Source organism: Astatotilapia calliptera, chromosome 11 (genome assembly GCF_964374335.1).
Source record: "Astatotilapia calliptera chromosome 11, fAstCal68.1, whole genome shotgun sequence".
Lineage (NCBI taxonomy): Eukaryota > Metazoa > Chordata > Actinopteri > Cichliformes > Cichlidae > Astatotilapia > Astatotilapia calliptera.
The window spans coordinates 14,848,393-14,868,971 of record NC_137432.1 but is presented as its reverse complement, the minus strand read 5'-3'; the positions used below and the strand labels follow the sequence as shown (position 1 = coordinate 14,868,971).

At 40.7% G+C, this 20,579-nt stretch overlaps 2 protein-coding genes across 3 annotated transcripts; one reads left to right on the top strand and one right to left on the bottom strand.

The window, feature by feature from the left end:
- Positions 1–1,634: 1,634 nt before the first annotated feature.
- On the bottom strand, positions 1,635–8,725 carry derl1 (derlin 1). The gene is made up of 8 exons (XM_026183581.2): positions 8,311–8,725; positions 5,102–5,213; positions 4,925–4,989; positions 4,261–4,287; positions 3,630–3,725; positions 3,405–3,457; positions 3,177–3,287; positions 1,635–2,066 (listed from the first exon to the last, which is right to left on the bottom strand). The coding sequence occupies exons 1-8, from the start codon at positions 8,461–8,463 to the stop codon at positions 1,925–1,927; spliced, it is 759 nt and encodes a 252-aa protein (XP_026039366.1). The 5' UTR covers positions 8,464–8,725; the 3' UTR covers positions 1,635–1,924.
- A 507-nt stretch (positions 8,726–9,232) lies between these two features.
- tbc1d31 (TBC1 domain family, member 31) lies at positions 9,233–20,500 on the top strand. 2 transcript variants are annotated; one of them, XM_026185103.2, is made up of 23 exons: positions 9,233–10,210; positions 12,121–12,261; positions 12,461–12,576; positions 12,894–13,072; positions 13,252–13,403; positions 13,486–13,645; positions 13,883–14,083; positions 14,206–14,379; positions 14,467–14,546; positions 14,625–14,771; positions 15,246–15,379; positions 15,628–15,761; positions 15,880–16,059; positions 16,153–16,385; positions 16,502–16,574; positions 16,715–16,794; positions 16,886–17,021; positions 17,620–17,712; positions 18,068–18,196; positions 18,310–18,465; positions 19,219–19,288; positions 19,370–19,540; positions 19,796–20,500. In XM_026185103.2, exons 1-23 carry the CDS (start codon positions 10,140–10,142, stop codon positions 19,942–19,944), a joined length of 3,159 nt encoding a protein of 1,052 aa, XP_026040888.2. In that variant the 5' UTR covers positions 9,233–10,139; the 3' UTR covers positions 19,945–20,500. The 2 variants fall into 2 exon arrangements, with proteins under 2 accessions (XP_026040888.2, XP_026040887.2); XM_026185102.2 differs by having other exon boundaries at positions 14,452–14,546.
- The last annotated feature ends 79 nt before the right edge of the window (positions 20,501–20,579 follow it).

The following is a 20,579-nucleotide window of genomic DNA, read 5'->3' as shown; positions in this document are numbered from 1 at the left end:
TTTGACTGAAGAACCCTCATCAAGTCATACCACAGAATTTAAATCAAGATCAGGTTTTTTCCCCCCTCTTTAACCATTCTGTTGTACCTTCAGTTGATTGACTGCTGCTCTGATAGTCTTCTGTAACATTTCCTGGCAAAATTTTGAATTGTTTCACTTGGCGATCGCAAATGTTCCAGGCCAGCAGCCACAAAATGTACTCTCTCCACCATGCTACAGAGTTGGGATGAGGTTTTGGTGCTGGTCCTAGCACCACGTATTCACCAGGCTTCAGTTGATCCATCTATTGTTCACTGAAACCTCATCAGAAATGTTCTCCGTGGAAGGATGGCTGTCAAAAAGCCATTTATAGGGAAGGGAAACAAACGAGGTAGAGACATGCAGAATTACGCAAAAAATGAACTGAAAATCTGGCAACTGTTCCTATGGAGAGATGAATCCAAATTTGAAATTAATTGCTGGTTCAAACTGTTCATTGCCATGATGGAGAGAGGTAAAACAGTGAGTGTGTACAGCCATCTGTAAAGGACGGTGGAGGCTCTGTCACGGGGTGCAGCTGCACATCAGCCAGTGGTTTTGGAGATATTGTCAGAATTGATGGACACAGAAACGTACGTTGATCCTCGTGTAACAGAATACGGAAAGCATCTGATTGGCAATCACTCCATTTTCAGCATAATGATCACAAAAACACTTACAAATGCAGTAAAATCATACCTGGATAAAAAAAACCACACAATGGAACACCATCAGAGCCAGAGCCCGCACCTCAACATCCTTTCAAGAAGTCTGGAGAACCATCCCTGAAGTCTGTTCTGTACAACTACTCTTTTTTTTTTTGGCATTAAATACAGCATGTCCATGTATGTTTGCACATTGTAATAAATCACTGCACCCACTTTCCTAGCAAAATATAAAGAAATCAGGAATTCAAGACTTTTGCACAAAGAGTTTTGACTTTACTACTTGTGGCTGTTGTAAACGTTACTTTGCTTCCTCCGACTATTTCCTGATATTTAGGGAACAAATGATTTCCAAGTTAATATCCAGATGGATAAATATTGACAATGAGTGCTAAATGTGTGTTTTATTATATTAAGGTGATTTCCAATATGTCTTGTTGGCACCTGATTGGCTGAATGGTTGTCTCCTGTATAAGTAAGACAATGACACACTGACTCACTCAACCTTTCAATAAACAATTGCTATATTTACAAAAAAAAGAGCAGGATCCTATCTTTACCTATATTTTTTTTTTCAGATGAAATCAGTAAAAGATCCAGGTCTGTGCCACAGAGGCTCACAAACATTTCACACCAATGTAGAATCAGACCTGGAGACAGTGCTCTCTAAATAGCTTTGCCCATGTTCTGCTGAGGGGACTGCTGGGAGCACGCTCCCAGTGCATTGGTAATTACAATGTAATCTGATATGGCATCACAGAGAGTGAGAGGAGGAGGGGGAGGAACACAAGAGTTGAAATCCACAGCGTGCTGGTGTGCAGCTGCAACATCTCTCATCTTGACAGTCCAATGGCAGGGTGGGTTAGAAAGGCGGAAGAGGGATGGTAAGAAGAAGATGAGAAAGAAAGAAGAAAATAGACGCGGCAGTCAAGAATAATCACCAAAACAAAAAAAAGAGAACAATTTAATTTTCTATCTTCCTAACATGGACACATTTCCAGTAGTAAAAGTAGAGCTGACTTTACTTAGTGAACAGAGCCTACAGCCAGAGTCCAGGTCCTGCTGTGCAGGGCAGTGAAATGCGTGCCTTCTCAAATTTGATCCTGTTGCATCTTCTAAAGTTAACCATGAATTAAATTTAAAGTCTCAAGATTCAACAAGAACAAATTCAATGAAACAAGCGTTTAAATCTGAGAACAGCTGCCCAGCTCTTCTGGCAGCTGAGAGAGTGCAGTTCTCTCTCATTCGCCCCCAAGTCGGAAACCTTGCCCCCAGTTGTGACGTCCTCCGAGTCCCCCTGCATTGTCCTGGGGAGCTTGCCTCCTGGTCGGAGGGACTCCAAATCCGGACACCCCTCCCCTCCTGTTAGGAAAGAACCGGTACCTGCAGAGAGATGTTAAAATGTGATCTCTGAACTCAATCAAGCAACAAAATCTGTTTGGTTTTGGTGAGAAGAATTAGCATTATAAATTTTAAGTGTGACAAAAGCACCCATAGCTACACCACACAAACATATCTGTGTTATCGGTTTTTTGATAATTTGTTGTCTGCCTTGACTTTGTTGTTACATGATTCTGTGGCAGACCCTCAGCCCCTCCACTGGGAAATTAATTTTCAAACATTTGACTCAAATAAGTGATTGGACGGGAAATCAGAGGTAAAATCAACCCTTTTAAAAGACACTTTAGATATCAGTTTGTGTTTGAAATTTTAACCGAGCAACAGAGGGTTTCATAATTGTGGAAATACAACCCTATCATTAAAAATAAACAGTACCCAATTTAAACAGGACCACTCTCCCCTTCGTGGTCATCTCCTCAGGCAGTGCAGCAATGTTTCCAACACCACTGCTGCATTTGAATCATTCTGTGACAGTCTGGCCATTTCCATGTGTGCATGACTGAATCTCCTTCAACGTCTCTGAGTCATGCTCACTTGCACATGGTCCGATTAGGACCTTCAGAGAGTGATCTAAATATGGGAGCCTTGCTAGAAGCAGTGCAGCTCTTCTAAAGAGCCAAAACCACAGATGACTTCATGATTGCACCTTGCAAGGACGAGCAACAAACACTTTCAAACCCCATGTCATTACAGTTGTGGTTACCCCTTGTGCTGCTGGTTTGAAAAGACTATATAACTTTGCCTGTTAGTTATCAGTGTGGCCACCAGTGACAATTACAACATGACATTAACTGATAAAACAGTCTTGGAGTTGCAAAGAAGTAAACTGTAAAACTGACTCATTAGGCAGGAATGCACATTTTCTGTAAGAGCCACAATAACTAAGTCTTCTCACAAAGTAAGGCTAAAGCAGCAGATTCTCCAAGTGTACTGAGATAAATGAGAGTTTAAACTCTGGATTGTGACAGGCGATGTGTTAATAAAAAGCTCCATAGTGTTGTTTTAAAGCTGAGTGCACTTCAGTAAATGCAGTGATAACACTTAAACACTAAAACGGCGCTTCTGAAATGCTGCGCGTGCACACAAACGTACAAGAACTCTGGCGTGGAGAGGAAGGCGCGTCCTCCCAGGTCCATGGGGTATTTGAACATGAGGAAGAAGTAGAGATGGCCCACCAGGTTTCCTGTCAGTTCATTCACAAATCTGCACAAGAACAAAGAGAGGAAGATTACTCACAGGAACACCATTACACAGTTAGTACAAGTTATTCCCCAGACTGGAATACAGATTTAAAGGCTTTGATCTAAATTTGTTACTTACGATCCTCCGATGATAAAGTTGAACGCCAGAATGACCCAAGGTAGATAATGAGCCTAGAACAAAGCAGCAGAAAATTGTGTTCATAAAAATCCTGGAATTATTTATGCTGAGTTAGCATAAACCGTCACAGTTACGTCATTGGTATGTGTATTTTATCCTTTCTGATATTTCTGTGAAACGTGAACCTGACAAGAAGATAGAGCATTCAACATTTGATGGCCGTACCTTAAACTGCGTTCCAAACCAGAAGGACACCACGGTGTCTTTGTTGAACTGAGCCCAGATGTACAACACAGACATAATCAGCGGGATCATCAGCAGCTGAAAAGATGAACAAAACCAGCAAGTCACAATCAACATGCCAGGAGTATTTTTACAGTACGTTTGCAAAACATCTAGTTTATGTAAGTCTGATTCATTTTTCTGCACATTGTCATCCCACGACCACCACAAGTTCATTGTCACATACCATCAAACAACACAACAGCCTGGCTCTGTCCAAAGACAGTCAAATCCACTTACCGGTACTAGCACACCTAATAGTTAATGCGCTGCTCTTTAATCTGTGCAATTTTATTTTTTTCCTAATGCAACTTCTTGGCCAGGAGCAGAAAGAAATGGTCTGGATACGCTTTGTGAAATGCCGCATAAATTAGTAAGCTTTAGAGGAGCAGGTGGCAGCGTCTCTGCAGTGTTTATTTTTTTTCTCCAAAATGTAAACCTTTCCTTTTTAAAGTGGGTGTCTTGTGTTATGAAACACTCCTAAGATTTCAAAGGACAGTTGTAAACAAATGCTTTATATAGACGCTACAGCAGTCTACATGCAAAGAGAGAGACAGACGAGGAAGATGCTCACCTGCATGTTTATCAGCAGCCCGGTTATCTGCAGGTTGAGTCAAGGACGACAACAATAGAATCACAGCTGGAGCTGTACAATTAGAACAGCTGGGGACCGGGAGGTTGCCAGTTCAAATCCCCTACACCAGTTTTTGGAAGCTGCCAGTCACCTCTGCCGTTTCCACTTGAGCAAGGCATCTGACCTTGGCATGGGAGACCCCCACTTTTTTTTTTTTAACCGTTCTCACCATTTAGCTGAACTGACAAAGACTGAACATGTTGTTTGGATGAGGTAGAGTTTTGCTGCTTTTCCCATATAAAGGAGAAATGTCTGAGCAGCAAACACCCAATCTGAGCTGAACTCTCACAAGAAGACAGAGAGCTGAGATGTGGGCCTGAGTGTACTGCTGGTGCTGCATGTGACCTAGATTAGGTTTCTCTGCTCTGCAGGGGCAGACTGACACTGGGCCGCTGGCACAGAGCCACCCTGACATGGCACACTGCTGCAGCGAACGAGAGAGAGGCAGAGAGAAGATGAAAGAGAAATGCAGGAGGGGTCAGAATGAATGGTAGAGTGGGAAACAGGCTAACAGGGAGGTAGCTGGATGATGAAAGAATGATTTCCTGTTAGGTAGATTAAAATGTGAGATTTTAAAACAGGAATTGCCAGTTTGAAAGGATACAACTATGCAAATCCAGTTGAAGAGAAGCATGAAGATATAGTCTGCAGGCCTGCCATCAAATGACCCTGGTATAAGAAAAAGAAAATCAGGACGAAGATGATGATGATGACACAAATGAAAACAAGATGCTAGAAAGAGCACTGTATGTTTATAAACCGCCTAGGCCGGTGAGCTTACCTGTCTCTAGCCGAGTGGAGTAATGGTAGAGGAAATAAAGGTTGACCAGGTACAGGAAGCCGGTATTAGGGGTTATTGGGAAATAAAGAGTGGCTGTCACTGGTCTCCAGATCTGAAATAAGCAGAAGAGTTATTAACCCAACAGAAAAATCAGTAAGACATCAACGTCGCTGTGCCTGTTTGCACATCCAGATGTTCACCACCAAGTCTGTAACACATTAAGTCTCATGTGGGTTGCAAATTATTACTTCCTGTGTGGTATTCCTCTGCAGAGTGTGTGTTTCCTCACAGTAATATTTGAAAATTGGTAAAAGAAGTTGAATCAATACCACATTTAAAAAATTAATGGGAATTAATGGTTAAATTCCCATTAATCCGGAGGCAAAAGACAAGATGCAGTTACAATTTAAAGGAGTGTCTGATCATACCATTATCCAGTTTTTGTGCCGTCAAACAAAAAAAAAAAATCTTATTTTGTTGTTTGGGACTTGACAAAAGATTAATAACCAGAGGTGGGACCAAGTCATTGTTTTGCAAGTCTCAAGTAAGTCTCAAGTCTTTATCCTCAAGTCTCAAGTCAAGTCTCAAGTAATGTCAGGCAAGTCAGAGTCGAGTCTCAAGTCACTGGTGTAAAAGTCCGAGTCAAGTCACAAGTCTGAAACTTTGAATTTCAAGTCCTTTCGAGTCTTTAAAAAAAAAAAACGAAAAAATAATGTTGCAGTTATGCTAAATGTAAATATTAGACCATGTAATTTTAAAATCTGTGTTTTTCTCAACACATGACAAAATAGTGAACTTAGAAAATATACACAAATTGTGAAATTGCACCTCTTTAAAATGCAGCTCAATTAAACTTAGCTCCAAGAATAATTTTCACCGACAGTTCTGAGATAAGCTGCATGTTATTCTTGGATGCGGTTGTAGGACCGGCTTTAAAATCGCATGACAAAAATATCATACATATTTAAAAAAACTGTATCACCAACGTAGCCTGGAAAACATTTGCTAGTTAGATGAAGTCAGCCATCTCATCTTAGCATATTTATATGCATTATTTATAATCATACGGTTCTTGGAGTGAGTGCATACACTCATGAAGTTTAGTAACTTCAGGTCACTGCAACAAGCCCAGGTACAGTTTACCGACGGATGGGTGCAGGACCTTGAAATGCACCGTGTAGAACGAAAGACCATCGTACGTATCATAAGTTTACCAGTCTCACAAATCGTCGTCATAAATACACATTCCTTAACCGTTTATTAATAGGACCTTTGAGCTCAACGGTAATTAATTAGCAGTGGAAATAATTTCTGGTAGCATCACAGAAATGTAGCAGTGACAATAATATTGTATGCTGTAATCGCACTGGGCAATTAGTGATACAAAAAACCTGTTTTATCCTGTGAATAAAAGTATGTGTTTTTGTCAATGTACCATAATAACAGAAGCGAAACGCAATATTGTGTCAGGACAATTCACTATTTATGCACAATAAACAAAGGAGCATAGCGCCACAATTTCTGTTCAGCGCCAGACTTGCTTGTAACCTATATCACCAATTATGTTAAGAAAAATGACGCATTAACTACAACAGCAGACTGACCTTCGCTTGGAGCAGACTAACCTGTGAGCTGGAGGGTTCTGGGACGTTATATTTGATCTTTGAATGGCTGCAATCCAGGCCATCCGTCGCGTCTTTGTTACTTTGGAAACATGGCTCGAACAATTTCTCTTCAACGACGTAATCCGATAACAACCGATCTCTTTACCCGTCGGCTTCCCGTGGCTGTCATGCGACCGGCTATTGCAGTTAATAATACAACAGCTTCTTGACATTTTTGTGTTTCTTTTTATTGCTGTGTGACTGATTTCAATTGAAAGCCTGCGTGCGCTAGTACCGCTTGCCACGAGTTCCCAGAATCCTTTGCGGTTCTACCCGTGAATGACGTCACATTTTCAATCTCTATATAATATGCATGTTAAATTTTATATTTGGGGTAAAATATCAAGTCTTTTCAAGTAAACCGGTTCAAGTCCAATTCAAGTCCCAAGTCATTGGTGTAAAAGTCCAAGTCAAGTCACAAGTCTTAGAACATTTTTTCAAGTCAAGTCTAAAGTCATAAAATTAATGACTCGAGTCTGACTCGAGTCCAAGTCATGTGACTCGAGTCCACACCTCTGTTAATAACTTTTCAATCAACAGAGTCTCATATTCAATGCTTTCACACAGCTTGCGTGACCATCTTAACTATAACTTGACATTTTATAGGCTCATAAAGATCAGGGGGTTATATATAGTATACTGACTCTGCACTACACTTTTATTTCAGTTTATTTTGCTTTCTTTCATTAGCCATACAATAGGCTGCCTACATAATGAAATTAACTGTGGTTTTAATCAACATGTCCTAAGATTAATAATCCACAGCAAGAAAGTCCAATAATTCCAGAAGGTGCATGGATTGTTCAGTGAAAAGAACCTTATTCCTTCACTTAAGAAAACACAGTAATACCACTGCAAACAAAGTACATAGCAAAGTACTGTATTAATGCTGTAATTATTTATATTTAATATTCTTCAGATTATCCCTTAACTATAGATGCGAGATACATTTCGAATTACTGAAGGTGGAAATCATGACATGTCCTTCTAAGTTAAGTACTAGAACTGATATGAAGTGAATTACTTGGTAGCTACTTTTCAGCACTTAAAGTGATCACACTGACCGATTCCCTTTGCCCTGAGCTGTGTTTGATTACTGATTTACACCTATGCCCTAAGCTTGCACGAACCCACTTAGAGGCCTTCACAGTGCCTGAGGGCCTAATTTCATAACATCCCCTGCAATACATGTCTCCACCTTGTGGACGAGAGCGCACTAAAACTAACTTATATTTCCACAACAAATACTTTAAAATAAAACATGTCTATACTTCTCTGGTAATTAAATTATAAAAAATATGTATTTGTTTTCATATTTGGTTTACATTTCAGCGTCACTACATATCCAAGCATTTTGACAACATCCGGAAGTCCCACCCTCCTGCGTCTCGCCCTCTCATTGGTTGCCCCACACTCAGGCCTCCTGAGTTAGCAGTGCTAGCCACCTGCTAACTAACTCCTAGTTTCCAAAAGACAGTAACTCAGCATTTATCCGCTATCTAATCCAACAGACAGACAAGTTACCAAAAACCAAGAAACACTCACATGAAATCTGCTGAAGACCATCTCCGGAAATAGCAAGAGATTCCTGATATCAACCAATCCCAATTTGCCTATAAGGGGAACAGCAATGGAGGCAGCAAACCAGTACCGGGTGATGAAAGGGATGCTTCTGAACCAGTCCCCGATATCTGACATCTTTCCATAGGATTACTGCCAACTTTGAGACCTGAAATAAAATTTCTTCTTTAACAATTCCCTAAAGTCCTTCCCAAATCAGCGACTGCTTCCTGTCTTTATATCACAACTGCTCCACTGTTAAGTTTACATGACGTGGCTAATCACGGTGAGCTAGCTTCAAAATACGATGAAGCCACTGACATCAGAAAGGAAACATCCGGTTTAGCTTTCCAAAGTAAAACCCAATTCGACAACTGTTACCACAGACTGGATAAAACAAAACAAAAAAATTTACTTACTATATGACTATTACTGAACTAGAGACAAATAAAATCAAAAATATAATTTAAATTATTATTACCAATTAACAAACTACGTTTATCCGAGGCAAATAATGGAAAATTACGCATTTTTGAGCGTACTGGAATGCTTTCATTTTAAAGTTAAACGCTTGTTGCAGAAAACAGCACTTGTGATTGGATACACACATAAAATGAAGAATTTTAGAGAAACCATTCCTGTTCGCGCTGTGTAAAAGTGTTACAAAGGTCCTTAGGCAGTATGATCAGTTCGTGGGGTCATTTATAATATTAAGGATGTGCACAGTTGACGATAAAGTGTAAATACATGCCAACCCGTGTGTGCTTGCACATATATTGACCAAATTCGTTTATAAAAAGCTCTTAATTTAACCATTTAAACCGGATGTGTTTTCAGTATCTAACAATATCTTGTTTGCCTTACATTTTATTGCACTTCCTGTGAAATTTGCAAACACGCTCACTTGACCATCCAGAGGCAGCCAGCAACACAAAGAGGCGTGCCGAACGACGCCGTTCTCGCAGCCCCCTGTGGAGATCTAAAAACAGACCACAAGAAGAGAACTGGGCACGAAATAATGCTTTTTAAAAAAGTGGTGGCGATCAGTTAATCGTAATTAATTATCAGTTCAGTTCAGGGTTCAGTTGCTGGAGTTTACCTTTTATCTTTCACTCTGCCTTTAAAGAAGTGGGTGAAGGATTTGGATATTTTACTTACATACTTAAGTATTAGAATGGCTTTTGGAGGTCTGACATATGAGATAAGAAAACTTATGATAATAAAAAGAATAACTGAAAAACTCGGAGCTTTATTGTGTGGATGTAGATGAATGTATGAATAAATATATAAAATAAACAAATATACACTAATACATAAATAAACGTCACGTATTTATTTTTTCAATTTTATTTTTAAATAAAAATTTACTTAATATTCACTTTTTTCTGGGTCTTGTGGAAAAAGAAATCTACAGGGGTGGAAAAAAAACCTCGCGTTCATGTTCCTTGGCCACGCCTTCTGCCGTATTTCGTCAATTTTGGGCGACAAAATAACTGTTCTTAAACCCAACCAATAAAATAAACAAAACAATAACAAGTGAATACAACCTGTTCGTAGGGGGTCAGCTAAACCTTTAGGGCACTACTTAAATCTGAATTACATTGCTAAGCCTTAATCGAGGGCATTAACGGTTTCTCTCATTACCGCACTTCGTCAATGTTACTCTTTTAAATTTGCCGCTGTTTACCCCGCCTGTAAAAAGATTAGCCGGCTAACCTGCTAGCGGGGAAGCCATGCTATTTCATAGTGACATTAAGTTAACTCAAGCGGTGTTTTGTAAATTTACCTCCTGAACTGTGTGGACTTTTTTGAAAATGGAGGTGACGGACATTGGGAACAAAGAGGAGGGTAAAATCTGGCATCGAAAACCAACACCGGGGAAGAGGTAGGTTTAATTTTCACAAAAGTCTTCTTTAGTTTCTCAGACTGTCAGCAGCTGATGCTGCACGGACTCATTTACATGCGGGGCATCTTTATTACACATAGCGCTCTAAGTTGTCAGTCTGTATTCCCGTGATTGCTGTATTTTGGCACTCTTACTTTAAGTATTTTTGCTGTCTGTTGGTATTTACATAACGAATACTGATTCGTTACTACTGTTGTGATGAGTTATTTTATTTACTAATTGCAATCAAAGAATTAGTTATGTTTTACTAGTTCATTAAGGCAGCAGTAATCCTAGAAAACTATGAAACTTTAACTGTAGTTCTAGCAAATCGCAGATTTACAAATGATTTATGTTTGAATGTGAATCAAATTAAAGGAAATTTTGAATAAATAAATGAAAATCTTCTTCACAAGTCTCTGACTGGCTTCATGAATATAAAAATGTTGCGACTAGTGCACTGTGACCTCACCCCAAATTTCACCCCAATCAAACATCCGTGGATGAGACATGGATGAAATTGTCTATGGCAATTATTTATTATTAGTCCTTTATTTATCCAGGTAAAAAACTCATTGAGATTAAAAATCTCATTTCCAAGAGAGACCTGGCATTTATTTGTTTGCTGTTTAGTTCAGTTTCTTTTGAACATGGAAGCAGTACACAGAAAGTCATGCAAAATACACTGCTTCACTTTGGCTGACTTAGTTGACATATCCAAAAGAGTGGGAAGAAGTGCACACTTATTTAACCCGACTCTTTGCCAGTAAATCCATTATTGTTTATCCTGCCTCTTTATTGATATTAACCTCAATAACAACAATATACATATTTATAATTTCACTTTTACTTGCATTTACATACACTGTGTGAAATACAAAATCCAAATACCTCCAATTTTGGTGTGTTGATTGCAAAAAATGAATAAACCTGGAATTCTAACTAATTAACCAGAGACATTTATTGACATTCAAACATCTCTCTCTTTCTTATACCTAACGAAAACCTTATCTTTATACCTGTTTCTGAACTGCTTTATCTTTGCACATTGCTTCAGTTCTAGTTTCACTCCACACACAGAAACACAAAAATATTTTCTTGTAGTACGCACAGTGACTGTTTTCAAGTTGCAAAAACCTTTAACTCTTTACTCCTTGAAACCCTACTAGGAGTAAAACCTTGGAGGTCTTTTGTTGCTTCCTGTCATATTTGGTTGTAGAACAGAACGAGTGAGTGTGCATCAGAAGTTAAAGAGGGTGGTCTCTGCCTCTGCAGCTGCCCTTGAAAAAAACTGGAAACATCACATGGTCGTCACGCCACATCTTTGACTAACGTGTCATAACTCGTCATTAAGGGTTCATAGGAGGTCGTCAGATATCATCTTGGGGTTGTTAAATTATGTAGTTAAATTCTTTCTCTTACAGAAAACATGCTTTGAATGTCTCGTGCTAGTTGATCATATTTTGCTGTGAACGAAATTTATGCAAAATTTGTATAATACTTAGTAACAAGCAAATTTTGTTCTTTTCATTTAGGTCGAATCCTTGTTGCTAATCATTCATTTTTAGGTTATTGTTTTTAGAAAATATTAAATAATGCAAGAATGATCTATTCACTCATTTTCTTTCTAACATTCTCTCACACCACCATCAAGGAGCCCAGAGATGAAATTTGATTTCGATTTCAGTTCTTTTATAAAGAATCTGTGCCAGTGAGAAATTGTTCTATTCCTAAGGTAATGTTAACATAGCTCATATCCCACACCTGTGTAAGTAAGACCTCAGGTGGTTAATGCAGACAGGTGCAGAGAGATCGTAGTAGATCTTTTCCTAGGTGACCACTAGGGAGCAGCGATGATTCACTCAGACACTATTTTGTCTCTGATGAGGTGCCTTGTTTGCCTTTTTCAGTGTGTTAGTGACTGTGGTCCGCACTGCTCAGCAGGCCAAGACGGTGCGTTTCCTCCACGTGGCCTTCGACACCACTGGTGATTCCTTCCTGGCTGGGGATCACCATGGCAACATTTATGTTTTTGACATCAGTAGAAACAGGTGTGTGGCTATGAGGGACACTTGGTTATTTAGTATATAAATGTACAGAATTCTGTATTGTTTAGGATTTACTTTTATCAACCAGGATTGTTTGATTCATAAATGTTCTTCCTTTGAATTAGAATATTAAATATATTCAGAATGGAGTCTTAAAACCTTTGATGCTTTTGAAATTTATTTGATTTTATTTTATTGATAGATTTCGGCTGGTGCAGAAAACAGGACAGGCGTGCACTTCTTTGGCATTTAGCCTCCGCAGGACTACAGAGTTCCTCGTGGCTTTGGCTGACTACACTATTAAATGCTTCGACAAAGGTACGTCCTCACACATAAAGTGCTGCTTAGTTTTTCATTTGTAGTTCATTGTACGGAATTATTGTAGGGTCTACCGTACAATATAAAGCGCCTTGAGGTGATTGTTGTTGTGATTTGGCGCTATATAAATAAAATTGAATTGTAATTTTATTCTTAACAAAAAAATTTTAAAGGATTTTCTTTATTGTAACCACAGCCAGCCAGCACTCTGCGGGTTTTTTCATTTCTCCCAGTAGCAGCTGGTCATTTTAATCCAAAATGTGTAATTTGGTTCTTCTTTTGAACTACAAATTAACTTGTTCTGGTTAATTACATAGACACTAAGCAGCTGGTGAGTTGGATGCGAGGTCACGAGGGAGCAGTCTCATCCATCTCCGTCCACAGCTCAGGCCGCTATGCAATCACCACATCCTCAGACACAGCGCAGCTCTGGGACCTGGACACGTTCCAAAGGAAGAGAAAGCTCAACATCAGGCAGTCTGTAGGCATACAGAGGGTGAGCATGCAGACATGCTCTGCAAACTATCCATCCATTTTCTTCTGCTTAGGCAATTAATGGTTGCAGGTGAGCTGGAGCTTGTTCTAGGTGCTATAGGTCGAGACGCACTAATTTGATATAAATGAATGGACATCCACACTGTAGACTGACCACGTCAGGTGTTGTTTGCATTGCAGGTGTTTTTCTTGCCTCTCAGCAACACCATCCTCAGCTGTTTCAGTGATGATTCCATCTTTGCGTGGGAGAGTGACACACTTTTCTGCAAATACCAGCTCCCTGTTCCCGATTGTGGACCCAGAATCTTCTACAAGGCCTTTGCTGTCACACGGTGGGTCTCTCATCTCACAGCCACTCATTAACAGCCCCTTACAAAAGTCTCTAACTAATGCATACTTGTGCTGTGTTGGCAGTGACGGTAAGAGCCTTGCAGCAGGTGGGCGCTCCAACCTGCTGCACCTGTGGTGTCTGGACACCAAACAGCTGCTCAGGGTGATTCAGATGCCCACGCAGGTTCGAACTGTCAGACAGCTGGAATTCCTGCCCGACAGCTTCGACGGAGGAGCCAGCCAGGTACAAACAGCACTACCAGAAGGGTTTAGGTTTTTTCCAGTTTTCTTGTTTTCATGTTAAAAATAACGTTCTCAAAAATTATTCCTCAAGTAGATTTTTTTTTAAGATAATCTCATATCTTGTACATTGAAGAGAAAATTAACTGGCATGTAACTAATATGGCTATATGCTGTTAATTTGTACATTTCCTCTGAATTTCTCAGTTTCCTTTTTGGTTATAACTTTAATGTCTTATAGACACTGGGTGTGTTGAGCCAGGATGGTGTGATGCGGTTCATCCACATTCACACATGCAAGCTTCTCTTTCACGTGGGTTCCCATGATGAATCCATCACTACAGTGGCAGTAAGCCCTAACGGCCGACACATTGTGGCGATCATGGATAATGGAAGCGTCAATATCTACAGCGTCCAGAGTCTCACGCAGGAATTAAACAAGGTGACAAGCAAGAATGTGATGAATAGGGTTCATACCAAAAGTTACCACATGTCTTGATTGGAAATTTTGTGTGTGCGCGTGTGTGTGTTTGATTGTTTGTTTTACCCTGGCACTCTCCACAGCCGCCTCCCTCTCAGGTGGCAGTAGTCTCTGGTGGTGAAGCTGATCAGGACTTTTCAAACCTAAAGGTCAAGGTAAGGTCAGAGGCTGTTCAAAGACCAACCAAGAGTTCAGGCAGACGCACACAAGTGAAGACCCTTAGACCTCCTGCTGGGACTACAGCTGAGGATAAAGAGGTAAACTGCTAGAACACACATCATTTTGTGGATGTAATGACTGTGTAAGCTAAAGGGTTGTTTTGAATTTAGTTTCTTTGTGAACAGAATGAACTTCCAGCTGGTTTAAATAAGAAGAGACTGGTGGCTCTGCTAAAGGCATTTGGAGAATACCCAGCTAAATACAGGTAAACACAACTTTCACCAGGAAGATTTAGGCATGCATGTAGAAAAATAATAAGTAATTTTCTATATTTGCATTGCAGAATGTTTGTGTGGCGGTCCTTGCTGTGCCTGCCAGAGAATCATGCAGCATACAGCAGTCTGACAGACAAAGGCCTACATTCAGCCTTCCTCACTCTGCATGAGAAATACCCCATCAAAAGTCACAAACTGCTGAGAGGACTGCAGAGGTGCTCACACTCACGCATATAATCCAATTCAATGCAGTGTTAATTATTTAGAACCAGGTCACAACAACAGTCACCTCGAGGCCCTTTATTTTGGAGGGTAAAGATAGAGTACCTATTTGAAAGAAACCTTAACAATCACGCAAACACTTGGCGACAATGGGAAGGAAAAACTCCCATCCTCCGCAACCTGTTGGGGGTGAGGGGAAAGAAAAGAGAGTGCGAGACAGGACAAAAAGGCAAATCAAAAACTTACACAAGTGTTGGTGTCTCTCAGTCCATCTTGACCCAGTTTTACTGTCAAGAAAACTATAGAAGACTCGATGTTGAAACCTTAACAGGAACTTTTCCTCCGTGTGTAAAAGGGCACTAATGGGTTAACTCAAGAACCACCACCGCCAGATTTGTATGTTTAATGAGCATACAGCATAGTTGGACCCAAAAACATTGTGACTGCTTGTTTTGTCTTCTTCACAGGGTGTTGTCTGCTTTAGCTCACTGGGCAGCCATCTTTGGAGAGGTGGAATACCTTCCTCTGGTAGCTTTTCCTTTTGTCAAGCTCTTCCAGAACAATCCGATGCTCTGCTTCGAAGTGGTGGCCACTGTCATAGGTATTTTCTTACAGAGCTCCATCATCGCTGTGTGTTTTTGCAATATTACATCGGCAAACATTTGAAAACTTGATCAGTCTGAGAATGGTACTGCTACAAGCATGAGGTCAAAATACACTGCTGCTTAGAGTGTACAGACACTTCTGATTGCTATATAAATTTGATCCAGATGCAAAAGTCCTCTTTTCTTTTAGTCAACCTGAACCTTTCACAGGAATCTCTGCTGATTCAGTTGTTTGGTTGTGCAGTGAACTGGTGCCAGCACTGGTTTGAGTATTTCCCCAACCCTCCACTGAATATCCTGAACATGGCAGAGAATGTCCTGGCTCATCATGACAAGGAGCTGCTGCAGCACCTGGTGGACTGTGGCGTTACTTCGCAGGTAACAGAAGCTGCAGAACCACAGAGAGGCTGTCAGATAATGTGCCATAAAATTGCACGCGCTCAGTGGGATCACACGTTCTCTGCACTTTTATGACACTTCTCCCCGCTTGCTCTAGCTCTTCGTGTGGCCCCTGCTGGAGACCTTCTTCTCAGAGGTTCTGACTCGGGATGAGTGGCTGAAACTGTTTGACAACATTTTCTCCAACCATCCATCATTTCTGCTGATGGCCTGTGTGGCTTACATCATCTGTTGCCGTGAGCCTCTCCTCCTCTGCTCACAGAAGCAAGACTTTGAGGTACTTTTCCCATAATTTTTTCTCATCTAATCTAATCCAGGAGAACACAAATTTTGACACATAATGAACTTTTCTGTCTCTCCTCTTCTGTAGTATTTCTTCCACCATCGTAACAACCTGGATGTTGGAGCAATGGTAAAGGAGGCCTACCGACTCATGAGCAGCACACCAGCTGACATCCATCCCAGGGCCATGCTCTCTGACTTTACACCACTGACCAAAGGCCAGTACCCTGTGTTCAATCATTACCCAGAATTCATAGTGGAATACCAAAGCAGGGAGAAGGAGAAGATACGACTGCAGGAGATGGAGTATCTCAGAGAGAGGTGAGATTAAAACAAAACAATAATAAAGAAAGAAAAAAAAGTTTTTTGTAATAGTAAATATTAAAACTTAATATAAGGAGGGAGGAAGAAGGCATAACATGTAAGTGTGTGTTCAGGCAGGAGGTGTCAGCAATGCGTGCAGATTTTTTACGTCGCCAGGCTGAAGAGGAGGCCTTTTATGCACAACAGGTAGATTAATTTTTCCAAATTCTGAAAGGAGTATATTACTGTAATCCTCAGACTGTGCGGCGTTCAACACAAACAAACACTTAAAATAAAGTGGAAATAAAGGGAATCAGTTTTTACTGTTTTAATTGAATCTGTTTTAGGAGCTGCTGCAGAAAGCAGAAGAACAGCGCAGAAACATTCTGTCACAGGAAGAGGAGAGACTGACACAGCAGAGGGCAAAGTACACGTTGCACCTTTGAAAATGAAGTATGACTTAAATGAATGACGGGAGTTCAGAGAATGGGTTGGTGACACTGTGCTGTGTTGTTCAGGTTGGCCGCCATGAAGAGAGAGCTCAAGGTGAAGGAGTTAGAGCTGCTGGACACAACCAGAAGACGCTTTCTCAAACACCAGCAGGACCTGAGAGCCTCACAGTTACAAAGACTAGACCAGGAGATCAGCAGGAAGGTAAATGCAGCAAGTTACACATAAAACATATATACTGGTAGATTTCAAGTTTCAATGATTTATCTCTTCTGTGTATTGTGGATGGTAATGTTTAGCACGTGGCAGCACGGTGGCACAGTGGTTAGCACTGTTGCCGCACAGCAAGAAGGTCCTGAGTTCAATCCCACCATCAGGCCAGCAGGGTCTTTCTGTGTGGAGTTTGCATGTTCTCCTCGTGTTTGCGTGGGTTCTCCCCAGGTACTCCGGCTTCCTCCCACAGTCCAAGTTAATTGATAAATCCAAATTGTTAATTGATAAATCCAAATTGCCCATAGGTGTGTTAGCCCTGTGACAGACTGGTGACCTGTCCAGGGTGTACCCCGCCTCTCGCCCTATGACAGCTGGGATAGGCTCCAGCACCCCCCGCGACCCTGAAAAGGATAAGCGGATGGATGGATGTTAATGTTTAGATGTGTATGTGTACACTTCACTATGTTAGTAATCTGGTTCATATAGTGGAAGTTTAGCACATTATAAATCCTGTAATGGACCGGAACACCAAAATGACTCAGTGTATTGTCACAGAGATTTATGTGCTTGTTGATATTTTGTGCTGCAGATGACTCTTTATGACCAGGAGACAGCTGCAGCAGTCCAGGATCTCGAGGTCAGACAGATGGAGATGGAGGTTCAAAGGAAACAACTTGAACAGGTGACAAACACCCTCCTGACTCCCTACCAGCCTCACCTCCTTCACTCTGCACTTCTTCCCTTTGTGTTAGTACATTTCTTTCCAATAGTGACTCTCATTAACCTGGAAAACAATTTCTAAGTAAAATGTGTTTCACGAACCAAGTTTTGGTTATAGCCAAAACAGTTACAGCTTCCAGTTAAATGCTCAATTAAGATCACTCAAGCATGAGACCTGTTACGCTTTGGGTAAAGTCTTGTGAAATGTGGTTTCACAGATGTTTATATAATTCCCAGCACTGTGACTGTTATTAAAAGTTCCACTGTCTAATCAGTTTTGCTGCTTTTCTTTCATGGTTTTTCCACCACTGTCCCAGCGTTTGTTGAAAGAGCAGGAGCGTGCAGGACGAGAGGACGAGGAGCAAGTGGAGAGGAGAACGAGGCCGGCGGAAAGAGAGGGAAAGAGTTGCACAGAGCTGCTGCGTAACGCTGAGGAAGACATGCAGGCTAGTTACAAATTCCAGTGTAATTGTCAAACATGAAGTCGTGTGTCCATCTGGCTTTTCAACAGGAGCAGTAGAGTCACCTAAATCATATTTCTCCACAAACACACACACAGAGCCGGGAGGAGTTCCTCGGAGGGGCAGGTCAGCTGGGCCTGGAGTCAGACTGGAGGGAGGTGAGGGAACGCCTGCAGCAGGCGGACTCTGGGCAGGACAGGACGAGAGAGGGACTGACAGAGACGGACACTGTGGGAGATGTGGCAGGAAGGAAGGTGAGAACAACATGCAGAGCTGGCAAAAATACAGACATTCTGCATTTAAGAAGTACATACACTTGTGTTACAAACTTGAGTAAAACTTGAAGTACTGATTAATGGGGGAGGGGCGGCATGGGGTGTACTAGACCATATTTATTTCAAGGCTTTTGTTTTTCAGATTTATAGAGAAATAAAATATTTTGTTTTAGATTATAATTCTATAAAGTAAAATAAAAATAAACATAAAATAAAAATAAAAGATTTTTATAAAGCCCGATAAAATGTACATATACCAGTAAAAAGCCACTGACCTTGGGCTGTTAGGCTGGACACTGAATTATTATTAAAAACATCATAACAACGACTTGGTATCACAGCACAGGGCACACGAGCACACACCAAATCTATCCAGTCTCTTTTTGCCTCCTAATGTCAGAAAGTCCCCCCTTCAAGAAAATAGAGTAATGGGAATTTTATTTTATGCCTTAGTTTAGATTGCATGTATGCTTTATTTGACATTACTGTACTTGAGAGTGCTTATATATTATTTATAACCAGTGGAATTCTTGATTACTAAAATAACTGTTTGCTGCAGCCCTGATTTTTATTATGTGTCGGCTTGAAAAGTGACAGAATATATGAGTTTTTATTGGGCTTTTATGTGAGACCTTAAGACAAATCTTTGTGATCCCAGTTTATTGTTATCATCATCATCTGATGTAATGTGAGCATTGTTCATTTAAAGAATGACTGCTTGTTAATTTGCAGTGGGATGAGGTGATGACTCTCAGAGCTCTGCTACAGGATCATCACCAACCATGCCCTTCAGCATTTACAGGTATTACCGCCTCACTGCCACACACAGACACACACACAGTCTATTATTCAGACTCATCTCAGTGTATTTATTGTTTATCAGATGGTGAGGGGCAGACGAGGATAAGGTCACCGTGTTTGAGTAGAGACCCTCTACACAGACACGGTGCCGTCACTCCTGTCAGGACTAACTCCTTCACCACTGCGAGACCAGCAGGAAGTCAGGTGTTGTGTCTGAACAGCAGCTCACCCTCAGAGAGCACCTCCACCAACTGTAAGTCCTTGTTATCACCATGTTTTTTAAAAATTAAGTGGCAAAATGTATTTCCCCATCGGTTTACCAAAGCTGGGTAGTATTTCAAGTAATGATCTATTGTAACCACCGCACGATTATAATCTGATTATAATAATCTGTTACTAATCTGTCAAGTGTTGGAGCACAACTACAAACTGTGAAGCTGCCTTCCTTCTATCCTCCTTTGTCAAATGTGTTTTTGTATCAGTAATCCTTTCTTTCTTTTCCTGTCAGTCTCACTGGACCGAGGTCGGGCCCAGCTGGACAGCAGTGAGAGAGAACTGCTGAAGGAAATCAGAGAACTGAGACAGAAGCTGGCAGCAAGAGCCAAAGAGGGCAGCTCTGCCTCCTCACAGTCTGTCCACACACTGTCCTCCCAGTGACCACAACTCCCTCAAACTCTGGCTTCACAGAGTCACAGAAACATATTCTTATCTCGAGACCTCTGGAACAGACGGACAGTGAATCAGACCGATGAGCTAACTGCTTCCAAAGAATGTTTTTGCCATCCATCCCTCCACCTTAAAGTACAAATGCAGTCAAACAGCTTCCACTCTTCATCCTCATGAAAACTCATGTTTTAGCAAAACACAAGTCGAGAACAGAAACAGTTTATTTCAGTTTCTGGCTTTGTTTGTGCTTCGTGTCATGTGCACATTGTTGCTCGCATCAACCTGTAATGTTTGGGTGGTTCTCTCAAAAACCAGCTTTGACTATTTTTCTTTAAGCAGTGTGTAAGACCATCTGACATACTCTCGGTACTGTGTGTAACGGACTCACACGCTTCTTCTGCAGAGTCCATAGTGAAGAATAAACTGTTTAAATTTGCTGTCATGTTTTTAACAGATGTGCAGTTCTTACATGAGTCCTTTTTTACTTTAATGTATTTTGTATTTGCTTTATTTAAAATCTATTTGCATAAAAACATTTAAAAATCTGCATTGATCTTTGTGTCATTATGACTTTCTTTATCAGAGTCATGTATTTTTAAAAAACAAAGTTTAATTTAAATATCTGC